The sequence below is a fragment of the Vipera berus genome, assembly GCF_964194415.1.
Source record: "Vipera berus genome assembly, chromosome: Z".
NCBI lineage: Eukaryota > Metazoa > Chordata > Lepidosauria > Squamata > Viperidae > Vipera > Vipera berus.
This window is the reverse complement of record NC_138205.1, coordinates 24,954,385-24,978,442: the sequence shown is the minus strand read 5'-3', so window position 1 is coordinate 24,978,442 and position 24,058 is coordinate 24,954,385. Positions and strand designations below refer to the sequence as shown.

The window sequence follows — 24,058 nt, the reverse complement described above, 5'->3', positions numbered from 1 at the left end:
ATCAATAAAGGAAGTTATGCTGAACCCTGTTGTCCTGCGTTCTCCATCTTGGCCATGAGGTCCTAAGCCCACGATCTAACACTATCAATCTCTCACTCTCTCTCCCTTCCCACCGTAGGCACTAATGTACCAGTTAGAAAGAAAAGAGAAAAGGAGGGGGAGGGAGAGGGGAAGGGAGGGAGGGAGGGAAGGAAGGAAGGAAGATTTCTGATGCTTTCTGCCAACTTCCCACAAGGAAACTCAGTGGGGAAGCCAGTAGGGCAGTGATGGCAAACCTTTTAGAGACTGAGTGCCCAAATTGCAACCCAAAACCCACTTATGTATCATCGGATTCCAGGTCGGCGTGGCCCTTTGGGTGGGTGTGGCCCTTTGGGTGGGCATGACTGCAGTGGTAACAGCAGACTGGGTAGGACTAAATAGTTCAATCAATCAATCCAACTTTGGGGGAACCTTTTTTCCCCGCGAGAAGTTGAAACTGATTGATTGATTGAACCTTATCTTTTGCACACGGTGGCGGAGGCCTAAAGCGAAAAGGTTTTATAAAGCCCAGCTGAAGGCAAGGATTGGGGTGACAGCGCGTGTGCCCACAGAGAGGGCTCAGCGTGCCACCTGTGGCACCCATGCCATAGGTTCACCACTATGGCAGTAAGGAATTGGAATGTGTTCCTGCTCCCATTGCTTTTTTTTCTGCTCCCAATGCCTTCTGTTTGTTTCGGTAAGGAAATATTTTATATTCAATGAACCAAAGGGACACAAGTTGTTTACTACAGTAAGAAAGGCAAGATAAAAAGTAAATCAAACACATATGTTCACCTAATTGCCTCTTCCTACTATTTTGACACAGGAATATTGCTGAAAAATCAGTATCTTAAAATTAGAGAAAATTGAGCTTTCTGGGTGACTTCATTGAATACTGGTCTACCTGTTTCACTTTCTCTTTCTACTGAAGATCAGTCAATTCTGAAACATTTATTTTCCCATTATGTTCTCATCAAAAGCCAGTTATTTTTCTGACACCATTATAACTATGGAAGATCACTCTCTGGGATTTATTTATCTTTAAATAAAAATATGATAAGAATAATTTAATGTAATGAAAGAACTTTCCAGTATCTTATACATGATGTAGGAAAATAAGATCACCTGAACTAATAACTCAAATACAATCATTTGGGGAGAGCTTCTTAGCTACAAAAAAAAAATAAAATAAACCAGATTCACATCTTTCCCACATGGCTAACTCATATGTAGGACATTTTCTCTTGGAAATAAGCAATAGAAATGGATTAACAACTCAGATGTGCAAGAATTGGAGACAGAATGTTGGTTTAATTAAAGACTCTATCCAGCTTTTCCTCCCTCACCTGACCTGTTGACTGTTAACAGATGTAAGCTTTGTTTGAAGCACTATTAAATTTTTGAAGATAAAATGTTTATAAGTCCTTATTGAAGTCAACTAAATTTGTTATTAACATTAGATTATAATTAAATTAAAATACACTCTTCTGTTCATATATGTGCCTATACATATTGCATACATAATGCTCTCTAATGTTATCTAATAATTGTTGAGCTCCGTGGGCCCAACACTTCATTGGGGGGGACCGCTACTTGTATCGGCCCGGCGTCTGCCACCAAATGGGCCTCGGGTGGCCTGGGCCCTGCCTCCGACCCGTCATGTCACCGGGCCTGAATTTCTTACTGCTGCAGCCAATGCTGACTTTATTTCCCTTTGAAGCTGAATAAAGCGACTTTTGGTTTGTCACCCGTTCCTGCTCGCTTCTGTGTGCTTCTTTATGCGGATGTGGGTTTGACAGTAAGTCAATCCTGTGACGGTGTGGCTCCGGCTGCCGAAGTTCCCGGGTAAGATCCACCCGGTTTTCCACAGCAGCCTGCTGAAGCCTGCCAGAGTGACAACTAAGGTCTCGACCGGGCTGTGGGAAAGGGAGGAAGGAATCAGTCCAAGCGCCGTCTGGAACCTATCTGGGTCCTTCAGGCGCCTGGAGCGGAACCACCTGGTCAGTTCCGCATCCCAGCAGCGGGGAGTGGCATGACGGAGGCCCAGCCGTAGGAAATAATGGTCTGTCCATGAAAGGGGTTGAGATGTTGGAGTAACCCCACCCAGACCATTAAGCCACTGCCCAGAGATGAAAATAAGGTCGGGCGTGTTTCCCCCCTCGTGAGTCGGACCCTGAATAATCTGGGTCAGGTCCATGGCTATCATGGAAGCCATGAACTCTCGGGCCACCGCACCACCCAGGGAAGGCAGATTAAAATCTCCCAGAACCATAAGCCTGGGAAACTCAACCGCCAACCCTGAGAGAGCGTCGAGTAGCCCGGGCAGGGCTGTTGCCATGCAGCTGGGAGAAAGGTACGTGAGCAACAGACCCAACTGACCCCCAGGACCCCACCTCAGGAGGAGGGACTCACATCCGCCAATCTGAGGGGCAGTGGTCTCCCGCAGACAAAGGGCCTCTTTAATAACAACTGCCACCCCCCCGCCCCTACCCTGAGCCCGAGGCTAGTGAAGCACACGGAAACCTGGTGGGCATAACTCAATCAAAGGGACCCCTCCCTCTGGGCCCAACCAGGTTTCAGTAATGCATGCCAGGTCTGCGCCTTCCTGGCAACGGGCGGCTTCCGAGGCCCTCAACCGTGTTGTGCCTTTGCGGCCTCTGACCCGGCGCAGATCCCGGCTTGCTCCTTGGTTCTCCGCGGACTTGTGGGAGATGAAACGTTGGAGAAGGGGCCTAGAGAGCATTTGGAGGTCCAGTCGGTCTGAGTCTGACCGAACACAGTTAAGATCCTTTTCTAGATCTTATCTTGTGGCAATGGAGGTGGCGAAGCGTGCTTACTTCGCCACCCTCATTGCATCCGCAGATAACCGCCCGGCCGCCCTGTTTAGGGTGACTCGTTCCCTTCTAAATCAGGGGACGGGAGAGGACCCCTTGCAGGGATGGGCCGAGGAGTTTAGTGAGTATCTGGTGAATAAAATCGCTCAGATTCGGGCTGGCCTGGACTCCGACTAGGCAGTGTCTGACGAAGGGGAAACGATGTGTCTGGCCGATAATATTTGGGAAGAGTTTGATCCTGTGACTCCGGATGAAGTGGACAGGATCATGGGGAAATTAAGTGCCGCCACGTGTTTGTTGGACCTGTGTCCCTCCTGGCTGGTTTGTGCGGCCCGGGAGGTCACACGAGGCTGGCTCCTGGCAGTTATAAATGCTTCTTTGAGTGAGGGGTGCTTCCCTGCCGCCTTGAAAGAGGCGGTGGTGAGGCCCCTCCTCAAGAAACCTGCCTTGGATCCAGCTATTCTAAACAACTTTCGTCCTGTCTCCAACCTTCGCTTTCTTGTGAAGGTTGTTGAGAGCGTGGTGGCACGGCAGCAACCTTTGGTCCTGGAGGAAACTGTGTATCTGGATTCATACCAATCGGGTTTCAGGCCCGGGTACAGCACGGAGACGGCATTGGTCGCATTGGTGGATGATCTCTGGCAGGCCCGAGGCAGGGGTTATTCCTCTGTCCTGGTCCTTTTAGATCTCTCAGCGGCTTTTGATACCATCGACCATGGTATCTTGCTGCGACGTCTGGCGGGGTTGGGAGTGGGAGACACCGTTTTACGGTGGTTCTCCTCCTACCTCTTGGGCTGTTCGCAGACGGTGTTGACAGGAGGGCAGAGGTCAGCCCCTAGGCCCCTTAGTTGTGGGGTGCCTCAGGGGTCGGTACTCTCGCCTCTCCTGTTCAACATCTATATGAAGCCGCTGGGTGAGATCATCCGTGGTTTCGGGGTGAGGTATCATCAATATGCCAATGATACCCAGCTCTTTATCTCCACCCCGAACCAAGCCAGTGATGCCCTCGATATGATGTCCCGTTGCCTGGAAGCAGTACGGATTTGGATGGGGAAGAACAGGCTCCAGCTCAACCCAGCCAAGACTGAGTGGCTCTACGTACCGGCATCTCGTCTTGTCCAAGAGGTTCTATCTTTGGTTATGGGGGGAGAGGTGTTGCCTCCCGTTGATAGGGCGTGCAATTTAGGCGTCCTCCTGGATTCACGACTCAGTTTTGAAGATCATATTGGAGTCGTGGCCAGGAGGGCATTTGCCCAGGTTCGCCTGGTGCGCCAGTTGCACCCCTATCTGGACCGAGATGCCCTACGTACGGTCACTCATGCACTCGTTACCTCTCGGATAGATTACTGCAATGCTCTCTACATAGGGATGCCCTTGAAGACCACCCGGAGGCTCCAGCTGGTGCAGAATGCGGCCGCGCGGGTAGTGATGGGAGCATCCCGATACTCCCATATTACACCCCTCCTGCGGCAGCTGCATTGGCTACCAGTTGTCTTCCGGGCGAGATTTAAGGTGCTGGTACTTACCTTTAAAGCCCTACATGGCTTAGGCCTGGGATATCTGCAGGACCGTCTGCTGCCAGGGACGACTTCCCATCGCCCAGTGCGCTCACACAGAGAGGGCCTCCTCAGGGTGCCGTCGGCCAGACAATGTCGGCTGGCGACCCCCAGGGGCAGGGCCTTCTCTGTGGGAGCGCCAGCCCTTTGGAATCAACTCCCCCTTGAGCTTTGGATGGCCCCGGACCTCCAGTCCTTTCGCCGCGACCTCAAGACGTTCTTTTTCCATCAGGCTGACCTGGATTGATGATGGGTTTTTAAAAGTTTTAATTTTAACTGTGTAATTAATATTTGGGGCTGTTATTTAATTTTTTCTTAACTTTTGTACTGCTGGTTTTTTATTGTTGTTAGCCGCCATGAGTTGTCTGGGAGATAGGGCGGCATATAAGTCCCATAATAAAAAATAAAAATAAAAAAAACTTGTGGGTTGGGGGAAAGGGGCCCCTGGACCTGTTCATGGTGACAACTTTGAGATACAGGAAGTCCTCGACTCAAGGGTGAGGAGGGGGAGAGTACAGTACCTAATCTTGTGGAAGGGTTATCCTATGATGGAGGCCTCATGGGTGGCTGAGGCAGACATTCATGCACCCCAACTGGTCCAGGCATTCCACTGCAAGTATCCAGGGAAGCTGGGTGGGAGATGGGCAGAGCCCTCCGGTCGGGTGGCCGGTCACTCAGATGCAACCTCTTGTCTTCCAGGTGGAGCCTTGGTAGAGGGAGCTGGCTGTTGAGCCCCATAGGCCTGACACTTCATGGGGGGACCGCTACATGTATCGGTCCTGCGTCTGCCACCCAACAGGCCTCGGGTGGCCTGGGCCCTGCCTCCAACCTGTCGTGTCACCGGGCCTGACTTTCTTACTGCTGCAAGCCTTCCAGGATGCCTCCGTGTGCCGGTCGGCCTTCAGTCACCTTCGGTGGCCACGCCTGTGCAGACAGGCTTTTCAGCCGGGCCTGCCAACTCCCAGCTGGTCTCGCCGTCCTCTGCTGCTTGCCAGCTAGTCTCCGCGCCTGTGCAGATGGGTTCTCCAGCCAGACCTGGCGATTCCCATCTGGTCCCGTCACCCTCGGTCACTCACCAGCTGGTTCCGGGCATGCTGGCAGCTGCAGACACGTGAACGGACCCACCAGCTGCCAGATGACGTCTGGGCCCCCTGTCACCAGCGGATGGCTTTCCAGGACCCAGGCAGACACAGCTAAATGCCTGGGCCCTCCTGGTCGGTTAGCCATTGGACGGCTGTTTGGTGATGAGGCCCAGGAGGTTCCGGATTGTTGTGAGGGTCAATTCGGGGGGGTGGGATACCTGGTTTGGCCAGATGTGGTGGGGTTGGACGTAAAGTGAACACAAACTAAATTTGTTATTAACATTAGATTATAATTAAATTAAAATACAGTCTTCTGTTCATATATGTGCCTATACATATTGCATACATAATGCTATCTAATGTTATCTAATAATTGTCGAGCCCCGTGGGCCCGACACTTCATGGGGGGACCGCTACGTGTATCGGTCCTGTGTCTGCCACCCAATGGGCCTCGGGTGGCCTGGGCCCTTCCTCCAACCCGTCGTGTCACCAGCCTGACCTTCTTGCTGCTGCAGGCTTTCCCGGATGCCTCCATGTGCTGGTTGGCCGTCAGTCACCTCCAGTGGCCACGCCTGCGCAGACGGGTCTTCCAGCCAGGCCTGTCGACTCCCAGCTGGTTTGACAATAATATTATTAGTAATGTTAAAATCATACTTCAGAAAATACATACAAAAACAGATATTTTCATTAATTGTCTTTATTACTTAACATAATAATATTAAATAAGCTTGCCAAGATTGACTCATAATTTCTTCCAGATATTTTTTGGACTTCAGTTTTAGTTTCACGGAGGAATATATTCCAACTTGCTGGGGACTTGCCACTCAGCTTTGAAGTTCATCTAGTGTTCATCTTTGATAAACATCAATTTGCCTACAGGGGAAATAGGTCGACAGACGATGCCATAGCTACTGCTTTACACTCTGTAGCAAGTCATCTCGAGAAACCTGGAAGTTACGTCAGGATGCTTTTTGTTGACTACAGCTCGGCTTTCAACACCATTTTTTGCTGAGCATTCTCATCGAGAAGCTGACTGACTTGAAATTCTCCCCCGTTATCTGCGATTGGATTCAAGACATTCTTAGGGATCAGGTACAAACAGTGAGGGTTGGGTCTGCTTTGTCCACCCCCCTGAAGCTTTGCACCGGCACGCCACAGGGCTGTGTGCTTAGCCCCTACCTGTACTCTTTATACACTTATGATTGTGTATCATCTGACCCATCCACTGCGATAATCAAGTTCGTAGATGATACAACTGTGGTGGGTCTTATTACAGGTGGGGATGAGACAGCATATAGGGCGGAGGTACAAAACTATCCATATGGTGTAGTAACAACAACTTGCACCTAAACATCGGCAAGACAAAAGAGATGGTGTTAGACTTCCGGAGAAAAAAGGAGGAACCTGCCCCACTTTACATCGGGGAGGACTGTGTAGAGAGAGTTTCCTCCTTTAAATTTCCTGGAGTCTACCTCTGTGAAGATCTGACCTGGAAAGTTAACACAACCCAGGTGGCTAGAAAGGCCCAACAGAGGCTTCACTTTCTTAGGATCTTGCGGAAGAACAGGGTAGAACAACAGCTAATGACCCTCTTTTACCGGTCTACCATAGAGAGCGTCCTCTCGTATGGTATTGTGGTTTGGTATGCTGGTCTGACAGCCGCGGATAGGAAAGTATTACAGAGGGTAGTGAGCACAGCACAAGACATTGTGGGCTGTTCCCTGACACCACTGGATGACATCGCCAGGGCTCGTTGCCTTAGAAGAGTGAGGAAGATCCTCAGGGATGACTCACACCCTGGACGATTTCTCTTTACTCTCCTACCATCCGGTAGGAGATATAGGAATATAGCCAGCCGTACCAACAGGCTGAAAAATAGCTTTTATCCGTGGGCTTTTAGGCTTTTAAATGGGACATAATCTTATGCAGAGAAGGGACGTGGTGGCTCAGTGGGTTAGGACGCTGAACTTGTCGATCGGAAGGTCGGCAGTTTGGGGGGTCGAATCCCGAGTGCCGCGTAGCAGAGTGAGCGCCTGTTACTCGTCCCAGCTTCTGCCAACCTAGCAGTTCAAAAGCATGTAAAAATGCAAGTAGAAAAATAGGGACCACTACGGTGGGAAGGTAACAGCGTTCCGTGTGCCTTTGGCATCTAGTCATGCCGGCCACATGACCATGGAGACGTCCTCGGACAAGCGCTGGCTCTTTGGCTTTGAAACGGAGATGAGCACCGGCCCCTAGAGTCGGAAATGACTAGCACGCATGTGCGGGGGAACCTTTACCTTTACCTTAATCTTATGCAGAATTGACTTGGGAGGCCAGCGTGTGGTGTAGTTGGTTCACATAGTGTAGTGGGATGGAGGGTTTGTTATCACTGTGTGTTGGGGGGAGAGAGCACAGGGGGAGGCTCAGCTAATCTCAATGTACACATGTTGTACTTTGACAATAAAGGTTTATTATTATTATTATTTATTATTATTATTATTATTAGTGAATGCCTGTTAATGCCTTAAAGGGGAATTTGGCTTACATGTATCAGCAGTATTCTCTGTTACACATAAGCAATGAATGTGGGCCAATGTTAATAAGCTAGGATGTGAGGCAGTGGAAGATAGAGTGTCGAGCCTCGTGGGCCCGACACTCCAAGGGGGAAACGGCCTCACATACAGACCCCGCGCCTTGTTCCTACCATCTCCATCCTACTGCAGTGCAGCTGGGTCGTTCACCCATTCCCTCCACTGTTGCCGGCCTTCCCGGACATCCATCTCCATCAGCAGGCCTCCAGAAACTTCCGGGGCTTTCGGCAGCCATGCCTGCACAAACGAAGCAGCTGGCCGAGCCTGCCGAGTGCCAGCTGATGCCTGCGTTCTCGGCTGGCTGCCAGCTGTCTTCAGGACTACTGACAGGCACGGCTGAAGGAACAGCACCTCCTGCCAAGCCTGCCAGCCACCGGATGACAGCTAGGTCCTCAGCCTCCTGCCGGCGGCTGTCCAAAACCCAATCAGATGTGGCTAGGCAACTGGACCCTCCAGCCAGGTCTGCCACTGGACGGTTGTTTCAAGGCGCGGGGCTGGACATCCTGGGGATTGTGGAGGGTGGCTTGGGGCGCAGATCCCCTGGTGTGGCTGGGTGCGGTAGAGTTGGGTACCCGGGGATAAGGGTGGGAGTCGCCTGGTATATGTACCTGGTTGAGGGTGGTATGCCAGATGGGGGGAGGCAGGTTGGCATGTGCATGGAGGTATGGCATCTGGGGTAGCAGTAAAAGGAACTGTAGGGGGGAGGAAGGTTTATATAGATATGTTGGTGGATGCTAGTCTGTAGCTTGAGTGCAGAAACTTTGTACCTGACGGCTATGTAAGCGTTGGGAGCAATGTGCTACCAACACTGACTTTGTTTCCACTGGAACTGAACAAAGCGACCTTTGAGTTATTGCACATTCCTGCCTGAGTTGTGAGTGTGCTTCTACCCACAGACATGGTCTTGACAGTAAGTCAGTGTTGGTAGCACATCGCTCCCAATGCTTACATAGCCTTCAGGTACCATGCAAAAAACTTGGTCCTGAGTTCCTGGGGCCTTTTCGGGTAATACAAGTGATCAACCCTGTGACGGTGCGGCTCCAGCTACCCAAGTTCCTGGGTTTGTGGAAGGGTTATCCCATGACGGAAGCCTTGTGTGTGGATGAGATGGATGTCCATGCATCCTACCTGGTCCGAGCGTTCCATTGCAAGCATCCGAGGAAGCCAGGTGGGGGACGGTCAGGGCCTTCCGGTCAGGTGGACGGTCATTTATGTGTAACCTCTTGTCTTCCAGGTGGAGCCCTGGTAGGGGGAACCGCCTGTTGAGCCCCGTGGGTCCGACTCTCCATGGGGGAAACGGCCTCGCATACTGTACCCTGCGCCTTGTTCCTACTGTCTCCGTCCTACTGCTGGGCAGACGGGTCTTTCACCTGTTCCCTTCGCTTTTGCTAGCCTTCCCGGTCATCCATCTCCATCCGCAGGCCTCCAGAAACTTCCAGGGCTTTCAGCAGCCATGCCTGTGCAAACGAAGCAGCCGGCTGAGCCTGCCGAGTGCCGGCTGAACCCTGCGTCCTCAGCCGCCTGCCAGCTGTCTTCAGGACTACTGACTGGTGCAGCTGAAGGAACAGAGCTTCCTACTAAGCCTGCCAGCTGCCGGATGACAACTGAGTCGTCAGCCACCAGCCGGCTGCTATCCAGGACCCAGGCAGATGCAGCTGGGCAACCGGACCCTCCAGCTGGGTCTGCCACCGGATGGCTATTTCAAGGGATGGGGCTGGACATCCTGGGGATTGTGGAGGGTTGTTTGGGGTGCGGATCCCCTGGTGTGGCTGGGTGCAGTAGGGTTGGGCACCTGGGGATAAGGTTGGGAGTTGCCTGGTGTACGTACCTGGTTGAGGGTGGTATGCCACATGGGGGGAGGCAGGTTGAAATGCGCATGGAGGTATGGTGTCTGGGGTTGCAGTAAAAGGAACTGTAGGGGGGGAGGAGAGTTTATATAGATATGTTGGCAGATGTTAGTCTGTAGCGTGAGGGCAGAGCCTTCGTACCTGATGGCTATGTAAGCGTTGGGAGCGATGTGCTACCAACACTGACTTTGTTTCCACTGGAGCTGAATAAAGCAACCTTTCATTTGTCACACGTTCCTGCTGGAGTTGTGAGTGTACTTCTACCCATGGATGTGGTCTTGACATAGAGCTTAAGTTTGGAAGTAGTTATGTATAACATTTGAATATTAAAGAACCAGTGTCATTCAGGATACATTTAGCCATTTATTCAAAACCCATGTGAAGGTTTGAAGGTTTTAAAACATCTCTTGCACTGCTTCTCTGTCCATGACTGGACAGGGACCTTTGACAGGGACATAGGGGGCATTTGGTATAAGGGATTGGTGACCTATACTAGATGATTGCTGACATGTATTATAAATGCTAGATAAATACATTAAGTTGTAAGAACAAAAGCAAGCTTTCAAAAATGATTTGCATTTGAAGGTGGACTCTATATCACTTTTATTCTTATTTTTCAGAGAGAGAGAGAGAGAGTGAGAGAAAGAGAGAGAGAGAGATTTTCCATTTAAAGCAAATATATTTATATTTATATTTATTAAATCTTTATACTGCCCTTCTCCCGAAGGACTCAGGGTGGTGTACCGGGCAATAAATATTAAAAACGAAGTACAAAAGTTAAAAAAAACAATTAAATATTATGCCCGTTATAAACAGTAATTAAAACCATGTTAAAAACCCAGCCCTTAACCCATCAAACCAGGCCGGATTGCTCAAATCAATAAACAGTTACATCTAAACATCTTGCGGAACATACTTCATTCCCATTAATAACTAAAGTAAGAATACTCAGGTAAAATCATAAAAGTGCAAAACTTTGAGACTGAAATTTAAATTAAACATTATTTTATTTTTTTATTCCATTTCTGTGACTATACATTCCAAATATCCTCAGAGCAAACATTTTTGAAAGAGCAACTTTGATGTCCTTGTTTCGCATGCTGTAGATTAATGGGTTTAACATGGGTGGAATAATGGAATAGGATATGGTAAGGGTGAAATCAAAGTGTGATGGTTTGTCGGGTCGAGGAATCAGGTAACCAAATGAGGAGGCAACCAAAAATATGGAGAAAACTGTGAGGTGGGGAAAACAAGTAGAGAAGGCCTTTTTCCTTCCCTGAACAGAACGGATTCTTGAAACAACAGAGAAGATCTGTGCATAAGTAACAGTGACAAAAATAAAGCAACCAAATACTACTATCACCAAAAATATTACATATCCAATTTCAATTACATATGTATCTGAACAGGCAAATTTAAGTAACTGTGGGATTTCACAATAGAACTGATTGACTATATTAGAGCAGAAATGATTAGTGAAAGTGCCAATAGTGTGCAACACAGCATCGATGAGGCTGACAATCCATACAGTGCCAACCATTTTTATACAAAACGTTTTGTTCATTATTATTTCATACTGCAAAGGATTGCAAATGGCAACAAACCGATCGTATGCCATGACAGTAAGGAGGGCAATATCACAACCCGTAAAGAAGACAAACAAGAGGACTTGAGCTACACATCCTGAATAGGAAATATCCCTGATATTCATTACTAAATTAAAAACAGCTTTGGGAACGATGACTGAAACAGAACCAACATCTTGCAGAGCTAAGTTCATCAGGAAAAAATACATGGGAGTATGAAGATGGGAGTCCAAAGCAACCACAGAGATGATCAAAAAATTTCCTGTTATTGTCATGAAATACAAGAGAAGGAAGAAAGTTGAATACATCATCTTAATTTCCCATATCTTTGAGAATTCCAAGAGAAGAAACACACTTGTGTCATTATCCATTTTCTGGCCACATTTATGACAGTCCTGGAAGTGAAGTGGAAGCTATTAAAATATTTCCAATTCATTTCAAATTGTCTTTCAAAACTATCCAAGGTTTTTAAATACAACCTTACATTCCTGCCATGATTTTGATGTAAAATGAAACATACAAAAGTTCAAGTGAAAGCAAGAAGAACTTTCAACAAGAAAATAAATTAAGTCTGGAAGCAGAGGAGACATTTCACATCACAGTGGCAGAGGTGTTTATCTTGAGGTCCGCTAAACGTGATGGACTGTGTAGAGCATACAGGATATCCTCCATGGTTTTTTCCTGCCTTTATTTATAAGGCAAATAAACTCTTCCCTAGAGTGCAAGAGTTTCTTAGCAAAGAAGGAAACAAAAAGAAAAAGGATGCTCCAAATAAAGTAAAGAAGGGAAATGAAAGGTTCAGTCAGGCAGCTACTTAGAGCCTGGAAACAGAATAGAGATTCTGAGGATCACCTTCAAATATAAAATTCCTAGATTTATTTAAAAGAATCATCTATATTTCTTACATTTTATCTGATTTAATATATTGTTGCATTGATCAAGGATAAATCAAATAAAAACATCCCAGTTAAATCAATTTTATTCATTTTGAATTAATTCAGATATTTAAACAATGTAGATATCCAGAAATTAATTTGACCATCAATTCTATTTGACTACTTAAAATATCAGCTCAATTTGAGAAGCAACTTTTGTTTGATTTAATTTCATTATTAAAGAAAAGGCTATGAAATGTGGAACTTACCTTCCGTTAACAGAAAAATAGATTTGGAAGGGACCTTGTAGGTCTTCTAGTCCAGGCCCTTCTCAAGCAAGATACTCTATACCATTTCAGACAAATGGCTGTCCAATATCTTCTTAAAAATCTTAATTTTATTTAACTCAGACTTACTAAATTCAAGTTGTAAAAGGTAAGGAGATATTGAATTTGAAAAGAAGCCTATGGAAGGGCAAGGAAAACAAATTAGTAGAACATTATGGCAAAAACAAACAATAATGATCATTTTCTTATTCCATAGGTCAGCTTGTAACACGGAGGTCTCATTCTACATAAAAACAGTTTTTGTGATTCAGTATAAAAAGAAGAGTTGTTTGGGGGAGGAAGGCTGGTTGCCTCCTTCGTAACTCTCAGGAAAGCAGAAAGAAAACCTAGGAAGGACATCTGAAGAAAAAGATGGAAAAAGAAAATTTAGAATAGGAGTGTGAGAATAGTAGACAAGCAAAATCTAGAAGATATTTACTTATTGTCTTCATTCACATTCTTCTGATTAGATTCAATATTCATTTTTTCTTTCTTCCTCATTTAGAAGGTGGCATTGTATACAATGCTTTTCATTCTCATTACAGGGTTTAAATGGTTTTCTGAATTGCAGGAAAGATTAACTGATCTTCTTTGACACCACAGAGATTTATTTAGCTCCCAAACATTCTGCACATATCCTCAGAAAACACTCCAGAGATTTTTATTAGTAGTATTCTGCAAATATCCTCAGAAAACACTCCAGAGATTTTTATTAGTAGTATTCATCTGTTTGCTTTGATTTTTCTAATAAACACAGTATGCTAATAATTTAGAATGAACATACACATTTCAGAATGTGTGTAGAATTTAGGAAATCAATGCACCTTTCTGAAATGGATATATTATATTCAATGGTGTAGTCTTGAAGAAGTGTTGAGTTGGAGACTTTATTACACATGCTTTTCAATGTTTAATAAGAAATATGATGTAATTCTAAATGAAGATTCTGTAAAGGTCTCCATATTTTTTGAACAACCAATCTTATAACATGACCATTTGTACTTTAAGAAACAGCTTACCAGTTTAATTTTCAAGTCAGGAAGGAATAAATAGAATCAGAGGTGAAGTTTATTCCGAGAATCCTTGACACAGAGGATGAGCTCTCGGTAGGCAGCCATCTTAAGCCCTCCTTCTCAAAACCCTTATACAGGAAAGCCTTCCCTTTGTTTCTGAAAATTTGCAAAGGGGTCCCCTCTAGTAATTCAAATAAAATAAGAGGAGGAAGGAATATTAGATATGGACACTGCATTGGGTTACTTACAGGTGAAACTCGAAAAATTAGAATATCATGCAAAAGTTCATTTATTTCAGTAATGCAACTTAAAAGGGGAAACTAATATATGAGATAGACTCATTACATGCAAGGGAAGATAGTTCAAGCTGTGATTTGTCATAATTGTGATGATTATGGCATGCAGCTCATGAAAACCCCAAATCCACAATCTCAGAAAATTAGAATATTACATGCAATCAATAAAACAAGGAGTGTACATAGAACAATATTGGACCTCTGAAAAGTATAAGCATGCATATGTACTCAGTACTTGGTTTGGGTCCCTTTTGCAGCAATTACTGCCTCAATGCGGCATGGCATGGAAGCTATCAGTCTGTGGCACTGCTGAGGTGTTATGGAAGACCAGGATGCTTCAATAGTGGCCTTCATCTCTTCTGCATTGTTTGGTCTCATGTCTCTCATCTTTCTCTTGGCAATGCCCCATAGATTCTCTATCGGGTTCAGGTCAGGCGAGTTTGCTGGCCAATCAAGCACAGTAATCCCACGGTCATTGAACCAGGTTTTGGTGCTTTTGGCAGTTTGGGCAGGTGCCATGTCCTGCTGGAAAATGAAGTCAGCATCCCCATAAAGCTCATCTGCGGAAGGAAGCATGAAGTGCTCCAAAATCTCCTGGTAGATGGCTGCATTGACCCTGGACTTAATGAAGCTCAGTGGACCAACACCAGCAGATGACATGGCTCCCCAAATCTACACAGACTGTGGAAACTTCACACTGGACTTCAAGCATCTTGCAGTGTGTGCCTCTCCATTCTTCCTCCAGACTCTGGGTCCTTGGTTTCCAAATGAGATGCAAAAGTTGCTCTCATCAGAAAAGAGGACTTTGGACCACTGAGCAACAGACCAGGTCTGTTTTTCTTTAGTCCAGGTAACACGCTTCTGACGTTGTTTTTTGTTCAGGAGCAGCTTGACAAGAGGAATATGACATTTGAAACCCATGTCCAAGATCCGTCTGTTTGTGGTGGCTCTTGATGCACTGACTCCAGCCTCAGTCCACTCCTTGTGAAAGTCCCCAACACTTTTGAATGGCCTTTTCCTGACCATCCTCTACAGGCTGTGGTTATCCCTGCTGCTTGTGCACCTTTTTCTTCCACACTTTTCCCTTCCACATAACTTTTTATTAATGTGCCTTGATACAGCACTTTGGGAACATCCAACTTCTTTTGCAATTACCTTTTGAGGCTTTCCCTCCTTATGGAGGGTGTCAATGATGTTTTTCTGCACAACTTTCAGGTCAGTAGTCTCCCCCATGATTGTGATTCCTACTGAACCAGACTGAGAGACCATTTAAAGGCTCAGGAACCCTTTGCAGGTGTTATTAGCTGATTAGAGTGGGAAATTTAGATTAGATTAGATTAGATTAGATTAGATTAGATTAGATTAGATTAGATTAGATTAGATTAGATCAGATCAGATCAGATTAGATTAGATTAGATTTATTGAATTTATATGCCACCCTTCTCCCTAAGGACTCAGGGTGGCTCACAACAAAAAAAAAATAAGAAACATAGAATACAAAATTTTAAAAAAAGAATTAAACAGTAAATGTAATAGATACATGACAATTTAACTCAATGAAAGCCAAATTAAAAAAAACATAGTCAGTCGAGACCCGCTTGTTGGAATAACCAAGTCTTCAGATCAAGGCAGAAAGACCGAAGGTCAGGGGCCATCTGCAGCTCCAGAGGCAGTTCATTCCAGAGGGTTGGTGTGCCCACAGAGACGGCACTCCCCCTGGGGGTCACCAGATGGCATTGCCTGGCCGACAGCACCCTGAGCAAGCCAACTCTGTGGGAGCGAACCGGGCGATGGGAGATTGATAATGGCAGCAGGTGGTCTCGCAAGTACCCCGGGCCTAAGCCATATAGGGCTTTAAAGGTTATTACCAGCACCTTGAATCACACCAGAGAGTAACTGGAAGCCAATGCAGCTCACGGAGGAGTGGTGTAACATGGGAGTATCGAGATACTCCCATAAGCACCCGCGCAGCTGGATTTTGCATCAGCTGAAGCTCTGGGTGCACTTCAAGGGCAGCCCCATGCATGTAAAGAGCATTGCAGTAATCCAGGAGAGAAGTGACAAAGGCATGGGTAACCATGCATAGTGCATCTTGGTCCAGAAAGGGGTGCAACTGGCACACTAGGCAAACCTAAAGGCACTCCTGGTCACAGCCGTTAGATGATCTTCCAAATTAAGCTGTGAATCCAGGAGGACACCCAAGTTGCGGGCCCTTTCTGAGGGGGGCAGTGCCTCCCCCCATCAAATGAGATGGAACTTGTTGAACCATACGAGATGCCAGTATCAACAGCCACTCAGTCTTGGAGGGGTTAAGCCTGAGCCTTTTCTTTCCCATCCAGACCCGCACTGCCTCCAGGCACCAGGACATCAAGTCAAGGGCATCACTAGGTTGGCTAGGGGTGGAGATGAACAGCTGGGTATCATCTGCATATTGGTGATGCCTCACCGCAAAGCCATGGGTGATCTCACCCAGTGGTTTCATATAGATGTTAAACAGGAGGGGGGAGAGAACTGACCCCTGAAGCAAAGAGAGGGGCCTTGGGGTAGATCTCTGTCCCCCTGCCTATACAAACTGCAAACGGCCCAAGAGGTAGGAGGAGAACCACCGTAAAACAGTGCCTCCCACTCCCAACCCCTCGAGCCATCGCAGCAAGATACCATGGTCGAAGGTATCAAAAGCCGCTGAGAGGTCAAGTAGGACCAGGACAGAGGAACAGCCCCTATCCCGGGCCTGCCAGAAATCATCAACCCATGCGACCAATGCCGTTTCCGTGCTGTAGCCAGGCCTGAAACCGGACTGGTATGGGTCCAGATAGTCCGCTTCATCCAGGAATTGCAGGAACTGAGGCGCTACAACACTCTCAACAACCTTTGCTACAAAGCGGAGATTGGAGACAGGATGATAGTTATTCAATGAGGCTGGGTCCAGAGGAGGCTTCTTGAGGAGGGGCCTCACCACCGCCTCTTTGAAGGTGGAAGGGAAGACACCCTCTATCAATGAAGTGTTGACAACTACCTGGAGCCAGCCCCCTGTCACCTCGCCGGTGGCTGAAACCAGCCAGGAGGGACATGGGTCCAGTAAACATGTTGTAGCACTCAGTTTATGCATAATACTGTCCACATCATCCAGAGTCAAAGGGTCAAATTCATGCCAAATGACATGATCAAGACCTGCCCTCTCCACTCCGCCGGACTCCGCCCAGTCAGAGTCCAAGCCAGTCTGGATCTGAGTGATTTTGTCCTGCAGATACTGTACAAATTCCTCAGCCCTACCCTGCAAGGGGTCATCTCTCGGTCCCTGGTTAAGCAGTGAGTGGGTCACTCTAAATAGGGCGGCTGGGCAGTTATCTGTGGATGCAATGAGAGCGGAAAAGTAAACACGCTTTGCTGCTTCCATCGCCACTAGGTAAGACTTAAGATAAGTTCTTAGCAATATTTGATTATTTGTATACTAGTAGAATTTGTGTCCACACTGTAACTGAGTGAAAGGGTGCATCAGAGGACATTAAAAAAATAATAAAAAACTAAAACTAGGCTAATTTACACGATCTGTCCAAAATCCATGACCCATGACCTGTAAGAGAATGAAATATGTGGCTGCTTCAGTGCTACTGCTACTGGCTTCTGAAGGGCTGTGCCTGTGGCCATGTGATCTTCATTTTCAGTGATCTCTGACAATTTCCCAACCACTATCAATCTCTCACTCTCTCTCCCTTCCCACTGTAGGCATTTATCAGTTAGAAAGAAAAGAGAAAAGGAAGGGAGGGAGGGAGGGAGGGAGGGAAGGAAGGAAGATTTCTGATGCTTCCTGCCAACTTCCCACAAGGAAACTCAGTGGGGAAGCGCCAATAGGGAGTTGGAGTGTGTTCCTGCTCCCATTGCATTTTTTCCTGCTCCCAATGCTTTCTGCTTGTTTAGGTAAGGAAATATTTCATATTCAATGAACCAATGGGACACAAGTTGTCTACTAGAGTAATAAAGGCAAGATAAAGGTAAATCAAACACATATGTTAACCTAATTGCTCTTCCTACTATTTTGACACAGGAATATTCCTGACTGGGTAGGAATTTTTAGTTCAATCAATCAATCCCAACTTTGGGGGAACTTTTTTTTCCCCGCGAGAAGTTGAAATTGATTGAGTGATTGAACTTTTTTTTTTGTACACGGTGGCGGAGGCCTAAAGCAAAAAGGTTTTATAAAGCCCAGCTGAAGGCAAGGATTGGGGTGACAGCATGCGTGCCCACAGAGAGGGCTGGGCATGCCACCTGTGGCACCCATGCCATAGGTTCACCACCACAGCAGTAGAGAGTTGGAATGTGTTCCTGCTCCTATTGCATTTTTTCCTGCTCCCAATTCTTTCTGCTTGTTTAGGTAAGGAAATATTTCATATTCAATGAACCAATGGGACACAAGTTGTTTACTACAGTAAGAAAGGCAAGATAAAAAGTAAATCAAACACGTATGTTCACCTAATTGCCTCTTCCTACTATTTTGACACAGGAATATTCCTAAAAATTCAGCATCTTAAAATTAGAGAAAATTGAGTTTTCTGGGTGACTTCATTGAATACTGGTCTACCTGTTTCACTTTCTCTTTCTACTGAAGATCAGTCAATTCTGAAACATTTATTTTCCCATTATGTTCTCATCAAAAGCCACAGAGTTATTTTTCTGACACCATTATAACTATGGAAGATCACTCTCTGGGATTTATTTATCTTTAAATAAAAATATGATAAGAATAGTTTAATGTAATGGAAGAACTTTCCAGTATCTTATACATGATGTAGGAAAATAAGATCACCTGAACTAATAACTCAAATACAATCATTTGGGGAGAGCTTCTTAGCTACAAAAAAAAATAAAATAAACCAGATTCACATCTTTCCCACATGGCTAACTCATATGTAGGACATTTTCTCTTGGAAATAAGCAATAGAAATGGATTAACAACTCAGATGTGCAGGAATTGGAGACGGAATGTTGGTTTAATTAAAGACTCTATGCAGCGTTTCCTCCCTCACCTGGTCTGTTGACTGTTAACAGATGTAAGCTCTCTTTGAAGGACGATTAAATTTTTGAAGATGAAATGTTTGTAAGTCTTTATTAAAGTCATCTGATTTTATTAATGTGAACACAAACTAAATTTCTTATTAACATGAGATGCTAAGCTTGTAAGCCGCCCTGAGTCTTCGGAGAAGGGCGGGATATAAATGGAATTAAAATAAATAAATAAATAAATAAATTAAAATACACTCTTCTGTTCATATATGTACCTATACATATTGCATAGATAATGCTGTCTAATGTTATCTAATAATAATATTAGTAATGTTAAAATAATACTTCAGAAAATACAAAACCAGATATTTTCATTAATTGTCTTTATTACATAACATAATAATTTTAAATAGGCTTGCGAGGATTGACTAGTAATTTCTTCCAGATATTTTTTGGACTTCAGTTTTAGTTTCAAAGAGGAATACATTCCGACTTGCCAGGGATTTTCCACTCAGCTTTGAAGTTCATCTAGTGAATGCCTGTTAATGCCTTAAAGGGGAATTTGGCTTACATGTATCAGCAGTATTCTCTGTTACACATAAGCAATGAACGTGGGCCAACGTTAATAAGGTAGTCTGTGAGGCAGTGGAAGATAGAGCTTAAGTTTGGAAGTAGTTATGTACAACATTTGAATATATGAATATTGAAGAATATTGAAGAACCATTTAGCCATTTATTATTATTATTATTATTATTATTATTATTATTATTATTATTAATAATAATAATAATAATAATAATAATAATAATAATAATAATAATAATAATAATAATAATAATAATAAAGTTGGAAGGGACCTTGGAGGTCATCTAGTCCAACCCCCTGCTCAGGCAGGAAACCTTATACCATTTCAGGCAAATGGCTGTCCAGTCTCTTCTTAAAAATCTCCAGTGTTGGAGCATTCACCACCTCTGGAGGCAGGTTGTTCCACTGGTTAATTGTTCTAACTGTCAGTAAGTTTCTCCTTAGTTCTAGGTTGCTTCTCTCCTTGACTAGTTTCCATCCGTTGCTTCTTGTCCTGCTTTCAGGTGCTTTGGAGAATAGCTTGACTCCCTCTTCTTTGTGGTAGCCCCTGAGATATTGGAACACTGCTATCATGTCACCCCTCACCCTTCTCTTCATTAAACTACACATACCCAATTCCAGCAACCGTTCCCTATATGTTTTAGTCTCCAGCCCCCTTATCATCTTTGTTGCTCTTCTCTGTACCCTTTCTAGAGTCTTGACATCTTTTTTACATCGTGGTGACCACAACTGGATGCAGTATTCCAGGTGTGGCCTTACCAAAGCATTGTAAAGAGGTATCAGTACTTCACTTGATCTTGATTCTATCCCTCTGTTAATGCAGCCTAGCACTGTGTTGGCTTTTTTGGCAGCTGCAGCACACTGCTGGCTCATATTGAAGTGATTGTCTACTAAGACTCCGTTACTAATATTGAGCAAGGTACCACCTATACTATACCTATGCATTTGATTTTTCCTGCCTAAATGTAGAACCTTACTTTTTTCACCATTGAATTTCATTTTGTTAGATAGTGCCCAGTGTTCGAGTCTGTCCAGATCCTTCTGTATCTTAAGCCTATCTTCTGGAGTATTGGCTATTCCTGCCAGCTTGGTGTCGTCTGCAAATTTGATGAGTTCCCCATCTATCCTTTCATCCAAATCATTAATGAAGATATTGAAAAGCACTAGGCCCAGAACAGAGCCCTGGGGCACCCCACTACACACTTCCTTCCATGTAGATGCAGTTCCATTGAGGACCACACGCTGAGTACGGCCTAGATATAAATGCTAGATAAACACATTAAGTTGTAAGAACAAAAGCATTTCAAAAATGATTTGCATTTGAAGATGGACTCTACAGTATATCACTTTTATTCTTATTTTTCAGAGAGAGAGAGAGAGAGAGAGAGAGAGAGAGAGAGAGAGAGACAGAGAGAGAGAGAGAGAGACAGAGAGAGAGACAGAGACAGAGACAGAGACAGAGACAGAGACAGAGACAGAGACAGAGACAGAGAGAGAGAGAGAGATTTTCCATTTAAAGCAAATCAATAAAAAGTTACATCTAAACATCTTGCGGAACATACTTCATTCCCATTAATAACATTATTTTAATTTTTTATTCCATTTCTGTGACTACACATTCCAAATATCCTCAGAGCAAACATTTTTGAAAGGGCAACTTTGATTTCCTTGTTTCTCATGCTGTAGATTAATGGGTTTAACGTGGGTGGAATAATGGAATAGGATATTGTAATGGTGAAATCAAAGTGTGATGGTTTGTCGGGTTGAGGAATCAGGTAAGCAAATGAGGAGGCAACCAAAAATATGGAGAAAACTGTGAAGTGGGGAAAACAAGTAGAGAAGGCCTTTTTCCTTCCCTGAACAGAACGGATTCTTGAAACAACAGAGAAGATCTGTGCATAAGTAATAGAGATGAAAATAAAGCAACCAAATAGTAATATCATAATAAATATCATATATCCAATTTCAATTACATATATATCTGAACAGGCAAATTTAAGTAACTGTGGGATTTCACAATAGAACTGATTGATTGTATTAGAACAGAAATGATTAGTGAAAGTACCAATAGTGTGCAACACAGCATTGATGAGGCTGACAATCCATACAGTGCCAACCATTTTTACACAAAATGTTTTGTTCATTATTATTTCATACTGCAAAGGATTGCAAATGGCAACAAACCGATCGTATGCCATGACAGTAAGGAGGGCAATATCACAACCCATAAAGAAGGCAAACAAGAGGACTTGAGCTACACATCCTGAATAGGAAATATCCCTGATATTCATTACTAAGTTAAAAACAACTTTGGGAACGATGACTGAAACAGAACCAACATCTTGGAGAGCTAAGTTCATCAGGAAAAAATACATGGGAGTATGAAGATGGGAGTCCAAAGCAACCACAGAGATGATCAAAAAATTTCCTGTTATTGTCATGAAATACAAGAGAAGGAAGAAAGTTGAATACATCATCTTAATTTCCCATATCTTTGAGAATTCCAAGAGAAGAAACACACTTGTGTCATTATCCATTTTCTGGCCACATTTATGACCGTCCTGGAAGTGAAGTGGAAGCTATTAAAATATTTCCAATTCATTTCAAATTGTCTTTCAAAACTATCCAAGGTTTTTAAATACAACCTTACATTCCTGCCATGATTTGCATATAAAATGAAACATACAAAAGTTCAAATCAAAGCAAGAAGAACTTTCAACATGAAAATAAATTAAGTCTGGAAGCAGAGGAGACATTTCACATCAGAGTGGCAGAGGTGTTTATCTTGAGGTCCGCTAAACGTGATGGACTGTGTAGAGCATACAGTATATCCTCCATGGTTTTTCTTGCTTTTATTTATAAGGCAAATAAACTCTTCCCGAGAGTGCAAGAGTTTCTTAGCAAAGAAGGAAACAAAAAGAAAAAGGAGGCTCCAAATAAAGTAAAGAAGGAAGATGAAAGGTTCAGTCAGGCGGCTACTTAAAGCCTGGAAACAGAATAGAGATTCTGAGGATCACCTTCAAATATAAAATTCCTAGATTTATTTAAAAGAATCATCTATATTTCTTACATTTTATCTGATTTAATATATTGTTGCACTGATCAAGGATAAATCAAATAAAAACATCCCAGTTAAATCAATTTTATTCATTTTGAATTAATTCAGATATTTAAACAATGTAGATATCCAGAAATTAATTTGACCATCAATTCTATTTGACTACTTAAAATATCAGCTCAATTTGAGAAGCAACTTTTGTTTGATTTAATTTAATTATTAAAGAAAAGGCTATGAAATTTGGAACTTACCTTCTGTTAATGGTTGTCCAATATCTCCTTAAAAATCTTAATTTAATTTAACTCAGACTTACTAATTTCAAGTTGTAAAAGGTAAGGAAATATTGAATTTGAAAAGAAGCCTATGGAAGGGCAAGGAAAACAAATTAGTAGATTATGGCAAAAACAAACAATAATGATCATTTTCTTATTTCATAGGTCAGCTTGTAACACGGAGGTCTCATTCTACATAAAAACAGTTTTTGTGATTAAGTATAAAAAGAAGAGTTGTTTGGGGGAGGAAGGCTGGTTGCCTCCTTCGTAACTCTCAGGAAAGCAGAAAGAAAACCTATGAAGGACATCTGAAGAAAAAGATGGAAAATGAAACTTTAGAATAGGAGTATGAGAATAGTAGACAAGTAAAATCTAGAAGATATTTACTTATTGTCTTCATTCACATTCTTCTGATTAGATTCAATATTCATTTTTTCTTTCTTCCTCATTTAGAAGGTAGCATTGTATAGAATGCTTTTCATTCTCATTACAGGGTTTAAATGGTTTTCTGAATTGCAGGAAAGATTAACTGATCTTCTTTGACACCACAGAGACTTATTTAGCTCCCAAACATCCTGCACATATCCTCAGAAAATACTCCAGAGATTTTTATTAGTAGTATTCTGCACATATCCTCAGAAAACACTCCAGAGATTTTTATTAGTAGTATTCATCTGTTTGCTTTGATTTTTCTAATATACAGAGTATGCTAATTATATACACATTTTATAATGTGTATATAATTTAGGAAATCAATGTGCCTTTCTGAAATGGATATATTATATTCAATGGTGTAGTCTTGAAGAAGAGTTGAGTTGGAGACTTTACTACACATGCTTTTCAATGTTTAATAAGAAATATGATGTAATTCTAAATGAAAATTCTGTAAAGATTTCCATATTTTTGGAACAACCAATCTTATAACATGACCATTTGTACTGTAAGAAACAGCTTACCAGTTTAATTTTCAAGTCAGGAAGGAATAAATAGAATCAGAGGTGAAGTTTATTCCGAGAATCCTTGACACAGAGGATGAGCTCTTGGTAGGCAGCCATCTTAAGCCCTCCTTCTCAGAACCCTTATAAAGGAAAGCCTTCCCTTTGTTTCTGAAAGTTTGCAATGGGGTCCCCTCTAG

At 43.8% G+C, this 24,058-nt stretch overlaps 2 protein-coding genes across 2 annotated transcripts; both read right to left on the bottom strand.

The window, feature by feature from the left end:
* Positions 1 to 10,916: 10,916 nt before the first annotated feature.
* On the bottom strand, positions 10,917 to 11,867 carry LOC308678747 (olfactory receptor 14I1-like; the record flags this gene model as incomplete). Its single annotated transcript, XM_081345979.1, has 1 exon — positions 10,917 to 11,867. The coding sequence occupies one exon, from the start codon at positions 11,865 to 11,867 to the stop codon at positions 10,917 to 10,919; it is 951 nt and encodes a 316-aa protein (XP_081202105.1).
* Positions 11,868 to 21,179: 9,312 nt separating this feature from the next.
* Positions 21,180 to 22,130, bottom strand: LOC308678746 (olfactory receptor 14I1-like; the record flags this gene model as incomplete). The annotated part of the gene is made up of 1 exon (XM_081345978.1): positions 21,180 to 22,130. The coding sequence occupies one exon, from the start codon at positions 22,128 to 22,130 to the stop codon at positions 21,180 to 21,182; it is 951 nt and encodes a 316-aa protein (XP_081202104.1).
* Positions 22,131 to 24,058: the final 1,928 nt, after the last annotated feature.